This window comes from Leucoraja erinacea, chromosome 3 (assembly GCF_028641065.1).
Source record: "Leucoraja erinacea ecotype New England chromosome 3, Leri_hhj_1, whole genome shotgun sequence".
Taxonomy (NCBI): Eukaryota; Metazoa; Chordata; class Chondrichthyes; order Rajiformes; family Rajidae; genus Leucoraja; species Leucoraja erinaceus.
Window position 1 is genome coordinate 65,865,855 of NC_073379.1, and position 19,725 is coordinate 65,885,579.

General features: G+C 44.9%; 1 protein-coding gene across 1 annotated transcript in view; it reads left to right on the top strand.

Moving 5' to 3' along the window:
- The window catches only part of LOC129694193 (long-chain fatty acid transport protein 6-like), a 76,042-nt gene that overhangs the window by 17,696 nt on the left and 38,621 nt on the right, over positions 1–19,725 (top strand). Inside the window, exons 3-6 of the mRNA XM_055630911.1 lie at positions 1,901–2,059; positions 11,423–11,547; positions 14,085–14,157; positions 14,910–14,994. Of these exons, the coding sequence (XP_055486886.1) occupies positions 1,901–2,059; positions 11,423–11,547; positions 14,085–14,157; positions 14,910–14,994 (442 nt within the window). The remainder of the gene's footprint in view (positions 1–1,900; positions 2,060–11,422; positions 11,548–14,084; positions 14,158–14,909; positions 14,995–19,725) is intronic.

The window sequence follows — 19,725 nt, forward strand, 5'->3', positions numbered from 1 at the left end:
GAATCAATGGATTAGGCAATTCCAAGGTAACCAAGGCATTTATGATGTTTTCAGCAGCTTATGAGTGGGGTTTGTGGGTATCCATCGGTGTTCTGGAGATGAGCAGTGCTGCTGATGGCGTGAATGATGCACTATAGCTCTTTGTGGAGAGACGGTCACATTAGTAGCAATGCAATTTAACATGACTTATGTACATTCAGATATAGTCATCTCAAGGGCAATGATCCATTTTAGATTTGCCTATGTCAGGAATGTTCATTATAGTCTCTTTCCACTTCCTCCACCCTGGTATATGTTCCTTAAAGGGCCTTCTTATGGTGGGAAGCACATACAAGTTGATAAGAATCTTATTCAATATTATAGGTTATTTATACTGTTACTCGCAAAAGGAAAATTCCATTCTTCCTATTTTGCAAAGAGCTATTTAGCATTCTGTAATTGTTGTATTCTGACCAGAGGTGGTTAATGGGGAAGACTCCAGGACAAAACCATGCAAGGTCACTGAGTTTCATTGCAGCAGTGTATGTGCCAAATGAATGAAACTTATTGTTCTGACCAGGAATTTGCAGCCATGGATATTATCTAGGGAGATGGGAGGTGGGAATCCAAGCATAAATGGAATGTGTTCTTGTTTGACGTGCTATGTGGTTCACACTGGGTACCATTGTTGCAGTAATTTTTGTTTAAAAAGCCAAAACCTATAGTGTAGATTGCTTGTGATCCTGACAACCTGATCAATGCAAATAATACTGTATTTTTAATACCAGCAGCATTGTTCTTCTACTGTCGCTGCTTGTCAGCTGCCTTTGTATTCTTTGCAGTAGCAGCATACAAAAACGTGTGCTTGGGGCATGGGGAGGGAGGAAATTTCGCAGTGTTATTGGAGCAAAACTGGTGAACCATTATTGACTGTTGTACTCACTTCCACACATTCATTCTGTCCAGTCAGATTAATGAAACATACAGTGTACAACCTGCGAAACAAAACTTGCAAAACGTTTGGCACTGGTGGTCGAGGATTATTTAGTGAGTGGGCGAGGCAGCATCTCTGACCCATTGACCATCCTGCCCGACCTTCCGAGTTAATCCAGCACTTTGTTTAAGTAATCCGGCATTTGTTATTGCTTGTGTCCAAAGATGATTTACTGCCCTGTTTAGAGTATAAACACATTTAAGTTACAAACAAACTATTTTCTTTGAAACTTATTCAAGCCTGGCATTTATTGTATACCTCAAACTGTCATGTGAAGGGAATGTGGGGAGAATAAATTGGAGATTGTAGCAGGATCAGTGTAATGGGGACGTCAGAGTCTCCGTGGGCTCAGTGAATCTAATGGACAGTTTATGTACTGTATGAATCTACAAATCCACCTGGCTGCCAGTCCAGTATCTTGACCACCCCACCACCTCTCCTCTTGAAGATGTTGAGCGGGTATGTGCATAAATGGGAAAAGCTCCAAAGAACACTTGCAAATTTACTAGAGTTGTATCCAGGAAGATCAGCCACACTTAACACTGAGACAAAGAAGTATGGCAAAAATCCAAAAAAAGGATCACCACCATCTTCTCAAAGACACTTAGGGAGAGCTATAACAAATGAAGGAGTTGCCAGTGATGTCCACATGCATTATATTAATATATATATATTTTTTTTTAAATCAACATTGTCATTATTGTCAAATAAATATATCTGGGGAAAATGGGGGTTAAAGCCATTATTGTTTAAATATTGCAGGTGGTTTGAATTTATGTGATGCATTTTATAATAGGTCTTTGCTCCATTTTAGAAATAAAGACGAAAATGAATCCTTGTAAGTTAACACAATATTGTGGTATTTTAATTTATCTACCTTATTCACGTATGCAAAGTTGACTTCTTTTAAACTTTGAATGTTACCAGGATTGCCAAAGGCCGCTGTGATAAGCCATCTGCAATCCTTGAGGGCAAGTGTTGGCTTTTTTATTTTTGGAGTCACCAAGGATGATATCATCTATATTTCACTCCCTCTGTACCATGGTTCAGCCTCTCTCTTAGGAATTTGTGGTTGTATTGAGCTAGGTAAGTTTATTACTGAAATATGTTAAGTTCGTAATTGCTTTTTTAACGTTCTGTCATAGCAATGAATTGATCTGTCCTCTATGCTACACCAGTGGAGTCCAGTAGGTCAGTGTGGTCCCTGACTTTGACCGTCAGGAAACTAGAGAATAGTCTCACCAGCGGGAAGTGGGCAGGAGCTGTAGACCTGCATGGGAAGGTAGACGCTCCCGCCCCATGAGTCTCGGGCAGATGGGGCTCGTTAGCCTGGGAAGGCATCTAGGAGAAGGAAAACTCTGATTTAAAACCTCCACTGCCTTGTGGCCATATCCAGTCATGGAAAAGGCTCCTGGAGTAAACCTCAAGAAAATCTGGAGTCGGAGCCCCTAAGGCAGTTCGTCGTTGTCTACAACCTCGCTCTGGCAGCTCCTGCGACGACGCTGGTGCCAAACTGTAACGGCCCTGCTGTTCCTTTGGATCGATCAGCGACGTGGAGAGGGGGGACATGCAGCATGGGCCTCATCCTGTCCACCATATGACATCACCCAGGCTTGCATCCAACCAGGATGCATCACCCATGGTCAGTTATGACCGAGGGGGCCTAATACTGTCAAAGCTGTCGTGCCTATGTAACAGGTTGCCTGTGCTGTGACAGCCCCAATACTGTCCTGTGCCAAATTGACTTTTCTGGAAGAGCGGTTACCAGCAGTGATCTGTACCTTGCTCCACAATGGAAGAAATAATTTGGCCTGAGGGTGGATGACCAACTATTTAAATTCCAATATTTTCAGTTTAATTTCATTTTAGCTGGGTTCTGTATTAATTGATGCATTTACCTAATATGCCAATGACCTATTGGACATATGGCTATGCAGGAAATGGATCAAGTACAAGCAAAAGAGGGTGTTTTAACTTGGCATCCTATTCGGCAAGGGGCTTGTTCCTTTTCGGTATATTTTAATGTTCTATATTAACATAGAAACATAGAAAGTAGGTACAGGAGTAGGCCATTCGGCGCATCGAGCTAAAACTGCCATTCAATATAATCATGGCTTATCACCCAGAATCAGTACCAGTTTCTGCTTTTTCCTCATATCCCATGATTCCGTTAGCCCTAAGATCTAAACATAACTCTCTCTTGAATACATCCAGTGAATTAGCCTCCACTGCCTTTTGTGGCAGAGAATTCCACAATTCACAACTCTCTGAGTGAAAACGTTTTTCCTCATCTCAGTCCTAAATGACCAACACCTTATTCTTAGACTGTGACCCCTGGTTCTGGACTCCCCCAACACAGGGAACATTTTTCCTGCATCTAGCCTGTCCAATCCCTTAAGAATTTTATATGTTTCTATTAGATCCCCTTTTCTTCTTTTTTTTCTTCTTGTTACAAATGTTGACATCACTGTCATCGTCCGTCCTGAAAAGGACGCAAGCTTCCGTCGACAATCAACAGGAGCCATCACTTGTTGCAATAGATGATGGTGGTAGCAGAATTAGCTCTGGATACTTCCAGTTTCCAGCCCGCGACTCTCATCCTTCTAAATTCCAGTAAATCTAAGCCCAGTCGATTCATTCTTTCATCATATGTCAGTCCCGCCATCCCAGGAATTAACCTGGTAAACCTATGCTCCACACCCTCAATAGCAAGAATGTCCTTCCTCAAATTAGGAGATCAAAATTGCACACAATACTCCAGTCTCACCAGGGCCCTATACAACTGCATAGGACCTCCTTGCTCCTAAACTCAAATCCTCTAGCTATGAAGGCCAACATGCCATATGCTTTCTTCACTGCTTGCTGTACCTGCATGCTTACTTTCAGTGACTGATCTACAAGGACACCCAGGTCTCATTGCACCTCCCCTTTTCCTAATCTGACACCATTCAGATAATAATCTGACTTTTTGTTATTGCCACAAAGTAGATAACCTCACATTTATCCACATTATACTGCATCTGCCATGCATCTGCCCACTTACCCAACCTATGCAAATCACATTGCAGCCTCATAGCATCCTCCTCGCGGCTCACACTGCCACCTAGCTTTGTGTCATCTGCAAACTTGGAAATTCTATCTGATGCACCAAAATGTTATTTGAAAATTCCATTGAAATGCTTTATCACTTGTGGTTTACATTCTAATATTAAGCTGGTTATTTTTATGTTCTATATTCTATCTGATCCACCAACATATTATCCGAAAATTACATGATAATGCTTCATCACTTCTGGTTTACATTCTGCTAATAAGCTGTATTCCATTCCTTGCAATAGTAAGTGTTGAGGGAAATGATTCCCTGGGATGTATACGGGATGGTTTTCTGAGCCAATATGCAGAGGAACCAACTAGCGGATAGGCCATCCTAGACTGGGTATTGTGTAATGAGGAAGGATTAGTTAGCAATCTTGTGGTGCAAAGCCCCTTGGGCAACAGTGACCATAATATGGTTGAATTCTGCATTAAGATGGAGAGTGACATGGTTAATTTAGAGACTAGGGACCGAATTTAAAGAAAGGAGAACTTGATGGTATGAGACGGGAATTGGCTAGGATAGACTGGCAAAAGATACTTAAAGGGTTGACGGCGGAGATGCAATGGCAAAGATTTGAAGATCATATGGATGAACTACAATCATTGTTCATCCCTGTCTGGCGAAAAAATAAAACAGGCAAGGTGGCTAAACCATGGCTAACGAGGACATTAAGGATAGTGTTAAATCCAAGAAAGAGGCATTAAAATTGGCCAGAGGATGCACCGAACCAGAGGACTGGGAGAAATTTAGAATTTAAAAGCTTCTTTAGATATGTGAAGAGGAAAAGATTAGTGAAGACAAATGTAGGTTCCTTGCAGTCAGAGACAGGTGAATGTATTGAAACAAGGAAATGGCAGAACAGTTAAACAAGTACTTTGGTTCTATCTTCACTAAGGAAAACACAAACAATATCCCAGAAATACTAGGGGAGCAAGGATCTAGTGGGAGGGAGGAACTGATGGGAATCCATATTAGTCAGTAAATGGTGTTAGGTAAACTGTTGGGACTGAAGCAAGATAAATCCATAGGGCCTGTTGCTCTACATCCCAGAGTACTCAAGGTGGCTCTAGAAATCGTGGATGCATAGGTGATTATTTTCCAATGTTCTATAGACTGGATCAGTTCCTGTTCCTAATGTAATCCTAATTTTGAAGAAAGGAGGGAAAGAGAAAACGGGGAATTATGGACCAGTTAGCATTACATCGGTAGTGGGGAAGATATAACAATTACGGCACGGAAACAGGCCATCTCGGCCCTACAAGTCCGTGCCGAACACTTATTTTCCCCTAGTCCCATCTACCTGCATTCAGACCATAACCCTCCATTCCTTTCCCATCCATATACCTATCCAATTTATTTTTAAATGATAAAATCGAACCTGCCTCCACCACTTCCACTGGAAGCTCATTCCACACAGCCACCACTCTCTGAGTAAAGAAGTTCCCCCCCCCCCATGTTACCCCTAAACTTTTGTCCCTTAATTCTGAAGTCATGTCCTCTTGTTTGAATCTTCCCAACTCTCAATGGGAAAAGCTTATCCATGTCAACTCTGTCTATTCCTCTCATCATTTTAAAGACCTCTATCAAGTCCCCCTTCTGCACTCCAAAGAATAAAGACCTAACTTATTGAACCTTTCTCTGTAACTTAGTTTCTGAAACCCAGGCAACATTCTAGTAAATCTCCTCTGTACTCTCTATTTTGTTGACATCCTTCCCATAATTGGGCGACCAAAATTGTACACCATACTCCAAAATTGGTCTCACCAATGCCTTCTACAATTTTAACATTACATCCCAGCTTCTATACTCAATGCTCTGATTTATAAAGGCTAGCACACCAAAAGCTTTCTTTACCACCCTATCTACATGAGATTCCACCTTCAGGGAACTATGCACAGTTATTCCCAGATCCCTCTGTTCAACTGAATTCCTCAATTCGCTACCATATACCATGTACGTCCTATTTTGATTTACCCAACTATTAATACCCAACAATTGAACCTTCTTAACCAACCTTCCACGTGGAACCTTGTCAAAGGCCTTACTGAAGTCCATATAGACAACATTCACCGATTTACCCTCATCAATTTCCCTAGTAACCTCTTCAAAAAATTCAAGAAGATTAGTCAAACATGACCTTCCAGGCACAAATCCATGTTGATTGTTCCTAATCAGACCCTGTTTATCCAGATGATTATATATATTATTTCTAAGTATCCTTTCCATTAATTTGCCTACCACTGATGTCAATCTACCAGGTCTATAATTGCTAGGTTTACTCTTAGAACCCTTTTTAAACAATGGAACAACATGCGCAATATATGCCAATCCTCCGGCACCATTCCCGTTTCTAATGACATTTGAAATATTTCTGTAATAGCCCCTGCTATTTCTACACTAACTTCCCTCAATGTCCCAGGGAATATCTTGTCAGGACCAGGAGACTTATCCACATTTATATTTTTCAAAAGTGTCAGTACTTCCTCTTCTTTGATCCACATAGTTTCCATAGCTACCCTACTTGTTTCACTGACCTCACATAATTCAATTTCCTTCTCCTTGGTGAATACCGAAGAAAATAAATTGTTCAATATCTCCCCCATCTCTTTTGGCTGTGCAGATAGCTGTCCACTCTGACTCTCTAATGGACCAATTTTATCCCTCGTTATCCTTTTGCTATTGATATAGCTGTAGAAAACCTTTGGATTTACTTTCACCTTACTTGCCAAAGCAACCTCATATCTTCTTTTAGCTTTTCTAATTTCTTTCCTAAGATTATTTTTACATTCTTTATACTCCTCAAGCACCTCATTTACTCCATGCTGCCTATAATTATTGTAGATCTCTCTCTTTTTCCGAACCAAGTGTCCAATTTCCCTTGAAAACCATGGCTCTTTCCAATTTTTACTATTTCCTTTCAACCGAACAGGGCCATAAAGATTCTGTACTTAAAATTTCCCCTTTAAATGTCCTCCATTTCTCTTCTACATCCTTCCCATAAAACAAAATGTCCCAATTCACTCCTTTTAAATCCTTTCGCATCTCATTAAAGTTAGCCTTTCTCCAATCAAAAATCTCAACCCTAGGTCCAGTTCTGACCCTCTCCATAATTATATTGAAACTAATGGTATTGTGATCACTGGACCCGAAGTGCTCCCCAACGCATACCTCCGCCACCTGACCTGTCTCATTTCCTAACAGGAGGTCCAGCACTGCCCCTTCTCTAGTAGGTACCTCTATGTATTGCTGCAAAAAACTATCCTGCACACATTTTACAAACTCCAAACCATCCAGCCCATTTACAGAATGTGTTTCCCAGTCTATGTGTGGAAAATTGAAATCTCCCACAATCACTACCTTGTGCTTACTACTAATATCTGCTATCTCCTTACATATTTGCTCTTCCAATACTTGCTCCCCATTTGGCGGTCTATAATACATCCCTAAAAGTGTTGCTACACCTTTCCCACTTCTCAGTTCCACCCAAATAGCCTCCCTAGACGAGCCCTCTAATCTACCCTGCCAAAGCACTGCTGTAATATCTTCCCTGATAAGCAATGCAACACCTTCACTTCTTGCCCCTCCAATTCTATCACACCTGAAGCAACGAAATCCTGGAATATTTAGTTTCCAATCACAGCCCTCCTGCAACCATGTTTCACTGATTGCCACAACATCATACTTCCAGATGTCAATCCAGGCTCTAAGCTCATCCACCTTTCTTACAATGCTCCTAGCATTAAAATATACACATTTAAGAAACCCACCGCCTCTTATTCTCTGTTTATTTTATTTTTCTTTTTTCTCCCCTAGATTTTGGGTCCAAGTGCTTCCCTTCTCTGCCTCCTGCCTCACACTCTGTCTACTAGCTTTCTCTATTTGAGTCCCTCCCCCCAACCGTTCTAGTTTAAAGTCTCCCCAGTAGCCTTTGCAAAGATGCTTGAGTCAATTATTAAAGATGTAATAGCAACACATTTGGGAAGCAGTGACAGGATTGGTCAAAGTCAGCATGGATTTATGAAGGATTTTGCTTGACTAATCTTCTGGAATTTTTTGAGGATGTAACAAGTAGAATGGATAACGGAGAGCCAGTGGATGTGGCGTATCTGGACTTTCAAAAAGCCTTTGACAAGATCCCACTCAAAAGCTGAGGCCACGCGCCAACTATCGGACACCTCCTCCTACTTACCCCTGGACCATGACCCCACTGACGAGCACCAGGCCACCATCTCCAGCACCATCACCAACTTCATCCACTCCAATGCCCTACCCGACCGAGCCTCCAACCTCATCGTTCCCCAGCCCCGCACAGCCCGATTCTACCTTCTCCCTAAAATCCACAAACCTGACTGTCCCGGAAGACCCATTGTCTCCGCCTGTTCGTGCCCCACCGAACTCATTTCCAAATACCTTGACTCCATCCTATCACCCTTGGTTAAATCCCTCCCTACCTATGTCCAAGACACCTCAGACACTCTCCGTCGTCTCCGCGCATTCAATTCTCTAGGCCCTCACCCCCTCATCTTCACCATGGACGTCCAATCACTATACACCTCCATCCCCCACCACGATGGTCTCACAGCCCTCCGGTTCTTCCTCGACCAGAGAAGCAACCCATACTCAGCCACTGACACTCTCCTCCGCCTAGCGGAGCTGGTCCTTACCCTCAATAACTTCGCGTTCGACTCCTCCCACTTCCTCCAAATACAAGGCGTAGCTATGGGCACACGCATGGGCCCCAGCTATGCCTGCCTATTTGTAGGTTACGTCGAGCAATCCTTGTTTAATACATACCAGGGCCCCATCCCCAACCTCTACCTCCGCTACATCGACGACTGCTTTGGTGCCACCTCCTGCACCCGCACACAACTGACTGACTTCATCCACTTCACCACTAATTTCCATCCGGCACTGAAATACACCTGGACCATTTCCGACACTTCCCTACCATTCCTTGACCTCACTATCTCCATTGCAGGTGATAGACTTCTAACCGACATACACTATAAACCCACTGACTCCCATGGCTATCTGGACTACACTTCTTCCCACCCTGCTTCCTGTAAGGACTCCATCCCCTACTCCCAATTCCTCCGTCTACGCCGCATCTGCACCACGGATGAGGCGTTCCACACCAGAACATCTGAAATGTCCTCACTATTCAGGGAACGGGGGTTCCCCTCCTCCACCATAAATGAGGCTCGCACCAGGGTCTCTTCCATACCCCGCAACACTGCTCTCTCTCCCCATCCCCGCACTCGCAACAAGGGCCGAGTCCCCCTAGTCCTCACCTTTCACCCCACCGGCCGTCACATACAAAAAATAATCCTCCGTCAGTTTCGCCACCTCCAACGTGACCCCACTACTCGCCACATCTTCCCATCTCCCCCCATATCTGCCTTCCGCAAAGACCGCTCCCTCCATAACTCCCTTGTCAATTCTTCCCTTCCCTCTCGGTCCACCCCCTCCCCGGGCACTTTCCCTTGCGGCCGCAGGAGATGCAACACTTGTCCCTTTGCCTCCCCCCTCGACTCCGTTCAAGGACCCAAGCAGTCGTTCCAGGTGCGACAGAGGTTTACCTGCATCTCTTCCAACCTCATCTATTGCGTCCGCTGCTCTAGATGCCAGCAGATCTATATCGGTGAGACCAAGCGGAGGTTGGGCGATCGTTTCGCCGAACACCTCCTCTCGGTCCGCAATAACCAAGCTGACCTCCCGGTGGCTCAGCACTTCAACTCCCCCTCCCACTCCGCCTCCGACCTCTCTGTCCTGGGTCTCCTCCATGGCCACAGCGAGCAGCACCGGAAATTGGAGGAACAGCACCTCATATTCCGTTTGGGGAGTCTACACCCCCGGGGCATGAACATCGAATTCTCCCAATTCTGTTAGTCCTTGCTGTCTCCTCCCCTTCCTCAGCTCCCCTACTATCTCCTCCCACCCTCCAGCCTTCTGGCTACTCCTCCTTTTCCCTTTCTTGTCCCGACCCACCCCCACCCCCGATCAGTCTGAAGAAGGGTTTCGGCCCGAAACGTTGCCTATTTCCTTCGCTCCATAGATGCTGCTGCACCCGCTGAGTTTCTCCAGCTTTTCTGTGTAACCTTCGATTCTCCAGCATCTGCAGTTCCCTCTTAACCACTCAAAAGATTAATGTGCAAAATTAGAGCACGTGGTGTTGGCGATTGACATGGATAGAGAATTGGTTGGCAGGTAGGAAGCAGAGTAGGAATTAACGGGTCATTTTCAGAATGGCTGCAAGGCTCAGTGCTGGGATCCCAGATATTTACACTATATATGAACGATTTGGACGAGGGAATTCAATGTAGCATTTCCAAGTTTGCAGATGACACAAAGCTGGGTGGCAGTGTGAGCTGCGAGGCGGATGCTATGAGGCTGCAGGGTGACTTGGATAGATTGGGTGAGTGGGCAGATGCATGACAGATGCTATATAATGTGGATAAATGTGAGGTTATCCATTTTGGTGGCAAGAGCAAGAAGGCAGATTATTATCTGAATAGTGTCAGTTTAGGAAAAGGGGAGGTGCAGTGAGACCTGGGTGTCCATGTACATCAGTGACTGAAAGTAAGCATGCAGGTACAGCAGGCAGTGAAGAAAGCTAATGGCATGTTGGCCTTAATTGTAAGAGGATTTGAGTTTAGGAGTAAGGAGGTCCTACTGCAGTTCTGCAGGGCCCTGGTGAGACCGCACCTGGAATATTGTGTGCAGTTTTGGTCTCCTAATTTGAGGAAGGACATTATTGCTATTGAGGGAGTACAGCGTAGGTTCACCAGATTAATTCCCAGGATGGCGGGACTGACATATGATGAAAGAATGGGTCGACTGGGCTTGTATTCACTGGAATTTAGAACGATGAGAGGGGATCTTATAGAAATATATAACATTCTTAAAGGATTGGACAGGCTTGATGCAGGAAAAATGTTCCCCATGTTGGGGGAGTCCAGAACCAGGGGTCACAGTTTAAGAACAAGGCGTAGGCCATTTAGGACTGGGATGAGTCAAAACCTTTTCACCCAGTAAGTTGTGAATCTGTGGAATTCTCTGCCACAAGAAGGTAGTGGTGGCCAATTGACTGGATGTTTTCAAGAGAGAGTTAGATTTAGCTCTTGGGGCTGAAGGAATCAAGGGATATGAGGGGAAAAACATGAATGGGGTATTGATTTTGGATGATCAACCATGATCATATTGAATATCGGTGCTGGCTCGAAGTCCCGAATGTCCTACTCCTGCACCTATTTTCTATGTTTCTAACTCAGATAATTGACAGTTTATGAATGGGGCAAAGTTATTTTCATGGCGTTGCCCGAATATTTGAAATGTGTATTGTGTCCATTCAGGTGCAACATGTGTTCTAAAGAAGAAATTCTCAGCCACCCAGTTTTGGAATGATTGCCGGAAGTACAATGTTACAGTATTCCAGTATATCGGAGAACTGTGTCGCTATCTGTGCAATCAACCACAGGTAATACTTCAATGATGAATATTTCCATGATTTTAGGAGGGTCCTGAAATCTCTGTTGGTTGTGCTGCTGGTAGGAATACAAGAATAAGTGGCACACTTTCTGATTAACACAAATCAAAATATTGAGATCACTAACATTAAATTATTCCAATTCTGTATTGTGCAGCAAATAAGCTTATTTGTTACCATGTTTGTACCAGGTGTAAGTCTTACATTTGTTCTAAATACCTTAATTATAAGTACTGTGAAACTATGAATATTAAATACATTTAGGGTTCCTCAAAACCAAAGTTGAGTTTGTACCTTTAATCTTTTGATGAAACTTCACCATATGGGAATTAGAAACAACGCATTGAAGTGGATGAGTCTTTCCTTGCAAACTGCCACCAAAAGGTTGTGTTGGAGGGTGTTTCTTCCAACAGAGCTAAAGTTTCATCTGGGGTTCCACTGGCTACAGTTCTGGGACCCCTATTATATTTTTTGGCATAGATCAATGATCTCTCTTCGAAGGCCACACAAAGGTTAGTCACTTTACGGATGATTGTAGTCTCTATAATAGAATACAATCCATGGAGGATTCGGAGAGACTCCAACAAGACCTTGACACTTTAAGTCAAATGGGAAGGAAATTGGCAGATGTCTTTCAATTCTTCTAAGTGCTTCAGTATTAGAGTTACCCACAGGAGGAACCCACTTACCATGAATTACAAGATGGGGCACTCCACCCTGGAAGAGGTGAAACATCATCTCTACCTGGGAGAGGAACTTAGCAGTGATTTGAAATAATCTACTCACATCAACCAAACAACCATCAAGGCTAACAGAATGCTGGGATTGCTGAAGATAAATATTTATTATTGCAACAACAGAATCAAATCTATAGCCTACAAGACTCCGATAAAACCCAAACTTCAGTATTGCTCCACGGTCTGGGATCCACAACACAAAATAATTGGGGACAAGTTAGAAATAATTCAAACTGGAGCTGCAATGTTTACCATTGGTGATTACAGCAGGAAGGGCAGTATCACTAAAATCCTTGCTGATCTAGAGTGGGAAACTCTTCAAGACTGTAATAATAATAATAATAATCTTTATTTATTAGCACTTTTCAACAAAACCAGTATTTGAACCAAAGTGCTTTACAGAGTTTGATTAAATTAATAGAACAGACCAAATGTCAATATATCCATACAAAACAAAAAAGAGAAAAAAGAAAAAAAAGACACAGAACAGTACACTATAGAAATCAACATGGAATCATCCCCACAGCATGACATTCACTGCAGGAAAAGCCAAAAATATCCAGTTCTCCCCCTCTGGAAACAATCGGTCGGGGTCTATATGTGGGCTTCTAAGGCCCCACTTTAATGTTCTCAGGCCCTCTGCCGCGAAGCTCCTAATGTATCGACAATCAGTGATGGTTCTTGTACGTCCAGGACTGAAGCGATACAGATTCCTCCCTGAAGACTGCAATGACAAAGATCTGTGGATCCTGGGCCTTTCCTCTCTAAAGTCAACTCGGACACCAGGTCCCCGCGTTTTAAATCCTGGGCTTGAGAGCGGCTGTTGTTCTCTGCACATGCAGCTCAGCGATGTTGCAGTCGGTGATTCCCAGTCCCCCCCCCCCTTACTGAAGGTGATCCGGTAAGCCATACAGCCCAGTGATCCGTGCTGGTGAATTGGTGTCCCAGCATCTGCACTGCCGGCAAAGCTGGGAAAAAGCAGAAAGTAAGTCACTCCAGCGCTGCTCCAACTCAATGGTAGTGGCACAGAGAGGACGAAGAAATGGTTTCTGAAGAAAAGGCAAGATCTCCGACCAGGTATCAACTGGGATCAAAACAGTTTTTCCCTTGTGACTCCCCCCCCCCCCCCCCCCATCTTCACTGAAAACAAGACTTCCAATTAAAAGTTCCCCACGCAATGACCAAAAAATAAAATAAAAAAGGGAGAAAGGACGGACTGCAGGAGGAGCAGCCATACACAATGGCGCATCACCCACACAGTCCGCCATCTTAGAGAAGGGAGATAAGGGGAGAAGGGGGATAGAGGGAGAGGAGGGAGGTAGGGAGGGGAGAGGGCTAGGACTGTAGGACCAAATTACGCCTGACGACCATCTAGAAAGAAACGCACAGGTTTATTCCATCAACATCAAGAGTCATCTTCAATCTACAAATTCATCCAGTAAACCAAAGACCAGGCAATTGGGGGTTTTCAAATACAACATTATCCAAACATATAAATACTGTTATAGGTATTCACTGTAACCAAAGACAATTCGCGAATGGAATCATCTCCACCATGATATTCGCACTGCACTCGATGCCAAGACCTTCAAGACCAAGCTGGAAACAATCGATATTAAGACGCTGACTTCTAAGGCCCACTTTAATATTTAATTGCGGCTTTGCATATGACCCTCCTAATGTATGCGACAACCAGTGATGGTGATTGTACGTCAAGATACAGATACAGATACAGATCCCGTCCTGTCGATAAAGACAGATCTGTGAATCCTTGGCCTTTCTCTTCTAAAGTCAACAAATCAGGTCATCATCATCCCTAATTTGTACAGCAACAGTGATGTCGTTGGTGAATTTGAAGATGGAGGTCAAAACATTTAATCAAAACTGGGGAAAAAGAGAAAGTAAGTTAGCTTTAAGCTGCAGAGGATGCAAGAGGGGTGGATAGGACCAAAGTAATGTTTCTGATGGGTGAGGCAAGATTCCTACAGGGATAAATTAGGGAGATGATCCTGTCCCCTTGTGACTCTCTATTGTGTTCTTTCATCTTCACTGACCACACATCTTTCTGCATTTTCCCCATGCAATGACAGATGATGAACCAACTGTCTTTTTAGCTCTTCCCTTCCCAACATTCAGGGATCCATACAGATCTTTCAAAGTAAAGCAGTGATTCAAAATGCTGGAGTAAATTAGCAGGACAGGCAGCATTTCTGGAGAGAAGGAATGGGTGACGTATTGGCTCAAGACTTCTTCAGACTGACTTTTGCTCTTTTAAGTTAGTATTCAACATTTGCAATCCACAATGTTTTTTCTACACTGATAAAAACCCAAATGCAGATAGGTATCAGCTGTGTGGGCACTTGGTTTCAGCCTGCAGTGGTTATTCAGAAGTCCCATAAGAGCACATTAATCAGGACAAATGGATCACAAAGTCTATCTGTGCATTTGAATGGGTTTCAGGGGTCAGGACAGTCTTTTCCCTTTCTTTTTACAGGATGAATGGAAAAAAAAACAGGAGTGAATGAGGCTATTGGAAATGGTATAATGAATGAGGATGTCTGTAAAGAATTTCTCAGGATCAGTTTTGGCAACATTAATGGTCTGTGATCATTACAGGATGCAACAGAAGGAAATATCAGGGTATGAATTACACAGGTCAAAGTGGGAGCTGTGGGACGAAGCACAGTGCAGTTTCAATAAGGTGAGCCAAAATTTAGTATGATGGAATATTATTTGGGGTGATTCCTGGATAAATGCAGGTGTTAGGACCAATAACAGGATGCATTTAAGATGGCAGGAGAATCAAATGATTATTTTGGGTGTGAATGTTTCTGGGGTGGGTGGTACATTTGCCACATTTAATGTAGTGTATGTAGAGGGCCCAATGTGGGAAAAGATAAAGCTTAAATCTACTGAGAAATTGGCACGGGCATTTAAGAATGCTTGTTTGTGGTGAGCCTCTTAGGACCTCAATCGAAGTGCTATTAGTTTTAAGGCAGAATTATGGTCAATGACTGGTTCACATATTAGTTAAAATTCAGATAAAGGCAAAGCTAAACATATGGAACTTCCTCACATGATGATTGGAGTATGGGAATGCAACAAAATTATAATACTCGTTTTTTTGTTGTGCAATTAATGCAAGGGCAAGGCAGGTTTCCACTTCCAGGAAAAAGGGTCCCGACTGGAAACAGCTTGTGATCCACTCGGTGAGACCAAGTGCAAGCTTGGCTATCACTTCGCACAACACCTCCACTTAGTTCGCAATAACCAACCTGATCTCCCGGTAGCTCAGCACTTCAACTCCCCCTCCCATTCTGAATCCGACCTTTCTGTGCTGGGCCTCCTCCATGGCCAGAGTGAGGCCCACCGTAAATTCGAATTCAAAGAACAGCACTTCATATTTCGCTGGCCATAAAGTTACGGCCTAAAATTACCAGAGACCCGGAATTCATCCTGAATATGGGTGCTGTCTGTATGGAGTTCTGTTTTCTCGTTTATAACATTGTTTACAGAGTACTATGTTTACATATTCTGTTGTGCTGCTGCAAGTAAGGATTTCATTGTTCTAACTGGGACGTGAGAATATCACACTCTTGACTCTTGACATACGTCGCTGATGTGTGGGATAGAACTAGTGTACGGGTGATCGGTGGTCGGCGTGGACTCGGTGGGCTGAAGGGCCTGTTTCCATGCTGTATCTTTAAATTACACTAAAAACACTAAAACCAGAGGAAATGTAAAGAAGGGTCTCTACCCGAAACGTCACCCAACTTCTTCTATCCAGAGATGCTGGCTGCTCCATGGAGTTTCCCCGCACAATTAAAGCATGGAATAGTCTTCACCCTACCATAGGAACCCAACCAGATGCAACTAAATTTAAGGTGGCTCTTTTTTCCCAAGAACCCTTTTTGCTTAAATCCAAGTTAAGAGTCAAGAGAGTTTTATTGTCACGTGTCCCAGATAGGACAATGAAATTCTTGCTTGCTGCAGCACAACAGAATATGTAAACATAATACAGAACAGAAGATAAAAGTTCAGTGTGTTTATATACCATAGACCATATATATACCCAATAAATAAACAGATAAAATGCAACGGGCTGTTATTTTTCAGAGTTTGGAGTTTGGTGGTGGTGGGTTCACCAGTTTAAATTCCATTTGGAATATTTTTGGAGGACCAGGAAACCAAGAAGCAAGAGTTACTCCATGGAGTTACTCCAGCTCCAGGCGGTGATTCTGCGTTGGTTTTCAGCGGTCGCGGCGAGCACAGTAATAGCGGCCAGATCTCCCACGATGCAAAGGGAGGGAGAAAGTGGTCGACGCCAACCAGTTGCCGTGGCAGTGTGCATGTGCAGGATGGCACATGTGCCCAACCACGGCCGATGATGTGCTGGCCGTGGTTGTGCACATGTGCAGCCATGGCAGTGCGCATGTGTAAGGCGGCCTGCCGTGCCAAGCGGAGACCCGAGAACCGAGTGGAGAGCCGAGAGCTGGGAGCCGGATGGCGGGCGGAGACAGGGAGTGACAGAGAGAAAGAGATGGCGAGGGGGCCCACTCAGATGATAGGTGTCCCGGCTGCTTGCCAAGCCGGGCAAAATGGCATGGCTTTTGGGTTGTCCGGCGGGACTGTAGATTGCCATTAGCACCCAGGCAACCGCTAATTTTGAGCCCTGGGTAGATGGGGAGGGAGCACAGGGGATGTCAGTGAGGACTGAATAGAGGCGGGAATGGGGATCAGTGCGGGATGGAGAGGAGGGGTCTCAGGATAGTGGGGGGTGGAGGGGGGCGTACAAGAGAGAGAGAGAGAGGGGAAGGGGCAGAGGAGGTGGGGAGGAAGGAAGGTCAGCGCTCCTCGGGCAATATCGCCCCGCTGCCTTGGCCGTCCCTGTCCAACGCCAAGTGCCGCCGCCAAAAAGGGGAGGCGGTTGATATCTCCTCGCCACCACCTCCCCTCCTCCACCAGCCAACAGCAAGGTACAGGGCCGAGTGGTGCAGATCAAAGATCCTATAGCTATAGAATCTTTGGTGCATCTGCTTCAGACGGCGGAAGGAGGCCTCCCCCTCTCTCCCTCCCTCCCTCCTCTCAGCCTCGGCATGCGAGAGGCGTTGTTTTGAAAGCGCCGTTGGCGGATTTGCAAGCAGCGGCCACTATCATGCTGCTGACATGAAACATCATGTTCCTATTCTCCAGTGATGCTGCCTGACCTGCTGAGTTACTTCAGTTTTTTGTGCCTATTTACATAAACCAGTATCTGCAGTGCCATGTCGGGCAAAATGACTCAGCGTTTAGGTTGCCCAGCGGCTGCCGTTAATTCCGAGCCCTGCATGAGCTATCGGGAGAAGTTGGGCAGGCTAGGACTTTATTCCTTGGAGTGCAGGAGGATGAGGGGTGATCTTATCAAGGTGTATAAGATCATTAGGGGAATAAATGGGGTAGAGGCTCAGAATCTTTTACCCAGAGTAGGAGAACCAAGAACCAGAGGATCTAAGGTGTAAGGTGAGAGGAGAAAGATTTAATAGGGACCTGAGATGCAAATTTTTCACACAGAGAGTGTGGGTATGTGGAACGAACTGTCAAAGGGGGTAGTTGAGGCAGGTACTATAACAATATTTACAAGACATTTGGACAGATACATGGACATGGACAATAGGTGCAGGATTAGGCCATTCGGCCCTTTGAGCCAGCACCGCCATTTAATGTGATCATGGCTGATCATCCCCAATCAGTACCCTGTTCCTGCCTTCTCCCCATATCCCCTGACTCCGCTCTCTTTAAGAGCCCTTTCTAGCTCTCTCTTGAAAGTATCCAGAGAACCGGCCTCCACCACCCTCTTGAGGCAGAGAATTCCTCAGACTCGTAACTCTGTGTGAGAAAATGTGTTTCCTCGTCTCCGTTCTAAATGGCTTGCCCCTTATTCTTAAACTGTGGCCCCTGGTTCCGGAAAGGTGAAACCATGAAAGGTTTGGAGGGATATGGGCCAAACACTGGCAGCAGGGACTAATGTAGACGGGCATCTTGATTGGCATGGAAAAGTTGGGTTGAACGGCCTGTTTCCTTGCTGTGTGACTATGAATGACTTAAAATTCAGAGCTTTCTGCTGTAAATTTCAAATGCCTGCTTATCTATCTAAAACATTATTATAGAAATAACAATGCAGTTTGGGAAACTACCATTCATACTGGTTTTCCTTTGAGTTATTTCTTGCATATGTTTTTTTTTAAACTGGTATTTATGTACATGTGGTTCTGCTGCAACACATGTCTCCATAATATGATTTTGATGTAAAGCTAGTGATGATTTAACAAGTCTTCGGGAATGAGAGAACCACTTAAAAGCTACGTTGAAAATTGACAAATATGTGAAGGAAAGCTGTCTTGGATTTAAACAGTACTGTATTATGGGAAATCCTGTTTCCATATAATTTCCCGCTGTAATCTGACATCATTGTCTCTGAAGAGTACAGCTGGTATATTAACAGTGGGTGGTCAGAGAAATTGACAAGCAATTGCTTCTATTGATACTTGTGCAATGATACTCTGTTAAACAATGTAACACAGAGCTCTTAGTAGTTTTAGTTTGGAGCAACAAATATAAACTTACTGCAGTTGAAAAGACTTTTGTGGAGAAAAATATTTGTTATTGTGTGCCTGACTCTTTGTAGCCCCTAAATCCCCTTTATTATCTGAATGGTGGCCGATTAGGAAAAGGGGAGATGCAACGAGGCCTGGGTGTCATGGCACACCAGTCATTGAAAGTAGGCATGCAGGTGCAGCAGGCAGTGAAGAAAGCAAATGGTATGTTGGCATTCATAGCAAAAGGATTTGAGTATAAGAGCAGGGAGGTTCTACTGCAGTCGGAGTGGCGGCGCGGCTCTGGCTGCAGCGGCTTGCAGGGTTTGCAGTCTCTCCCTGCGGGGGAATACAACCTTTTTGTCGTATTCCCCTTCTCTGCCTCCGTCTGTGCTGAGGCCTAATGGAGCTGACGACCTCGAGGCTCCGGAGGCAGAGCACCGTCAGGACTCGCCCTGAGCTCGCTCCCGTGAGGGTGGTCCGGCTCAGGGCTGGAAGAGGCTGGGACGCTCCCGTGAGGGCGGCCAGCCCGAGGGTGGAACGAGGCTCCCGTCGGAGCGGCCGAGCTTGGGGAGGTGCGGCGCTCGCAGCCCGAGGGAGGTTCGGCGCCCAAGTCGGGGCAGCTCAGCCCGGGGAAGAAGCGACGCCCAAGTCGGGGCGGCCCGGTCCGGGGGAGAAGCGACGCCCAAGTCCAGCCCGAGGCTGAAGACGGCGCAGTACTCATGTGAGGGTGGCTGGGACGGTGTTCTGGCGGTGGTGGCCTGAGTCTGGGGTTCGGCCGTGGGCCAGCGGCTGCGTCTGCAGGACTGGTGGGCGGCAGCTTCAACCACCCCGGGCCGCGGTGTTTGAGCCGCGGGACT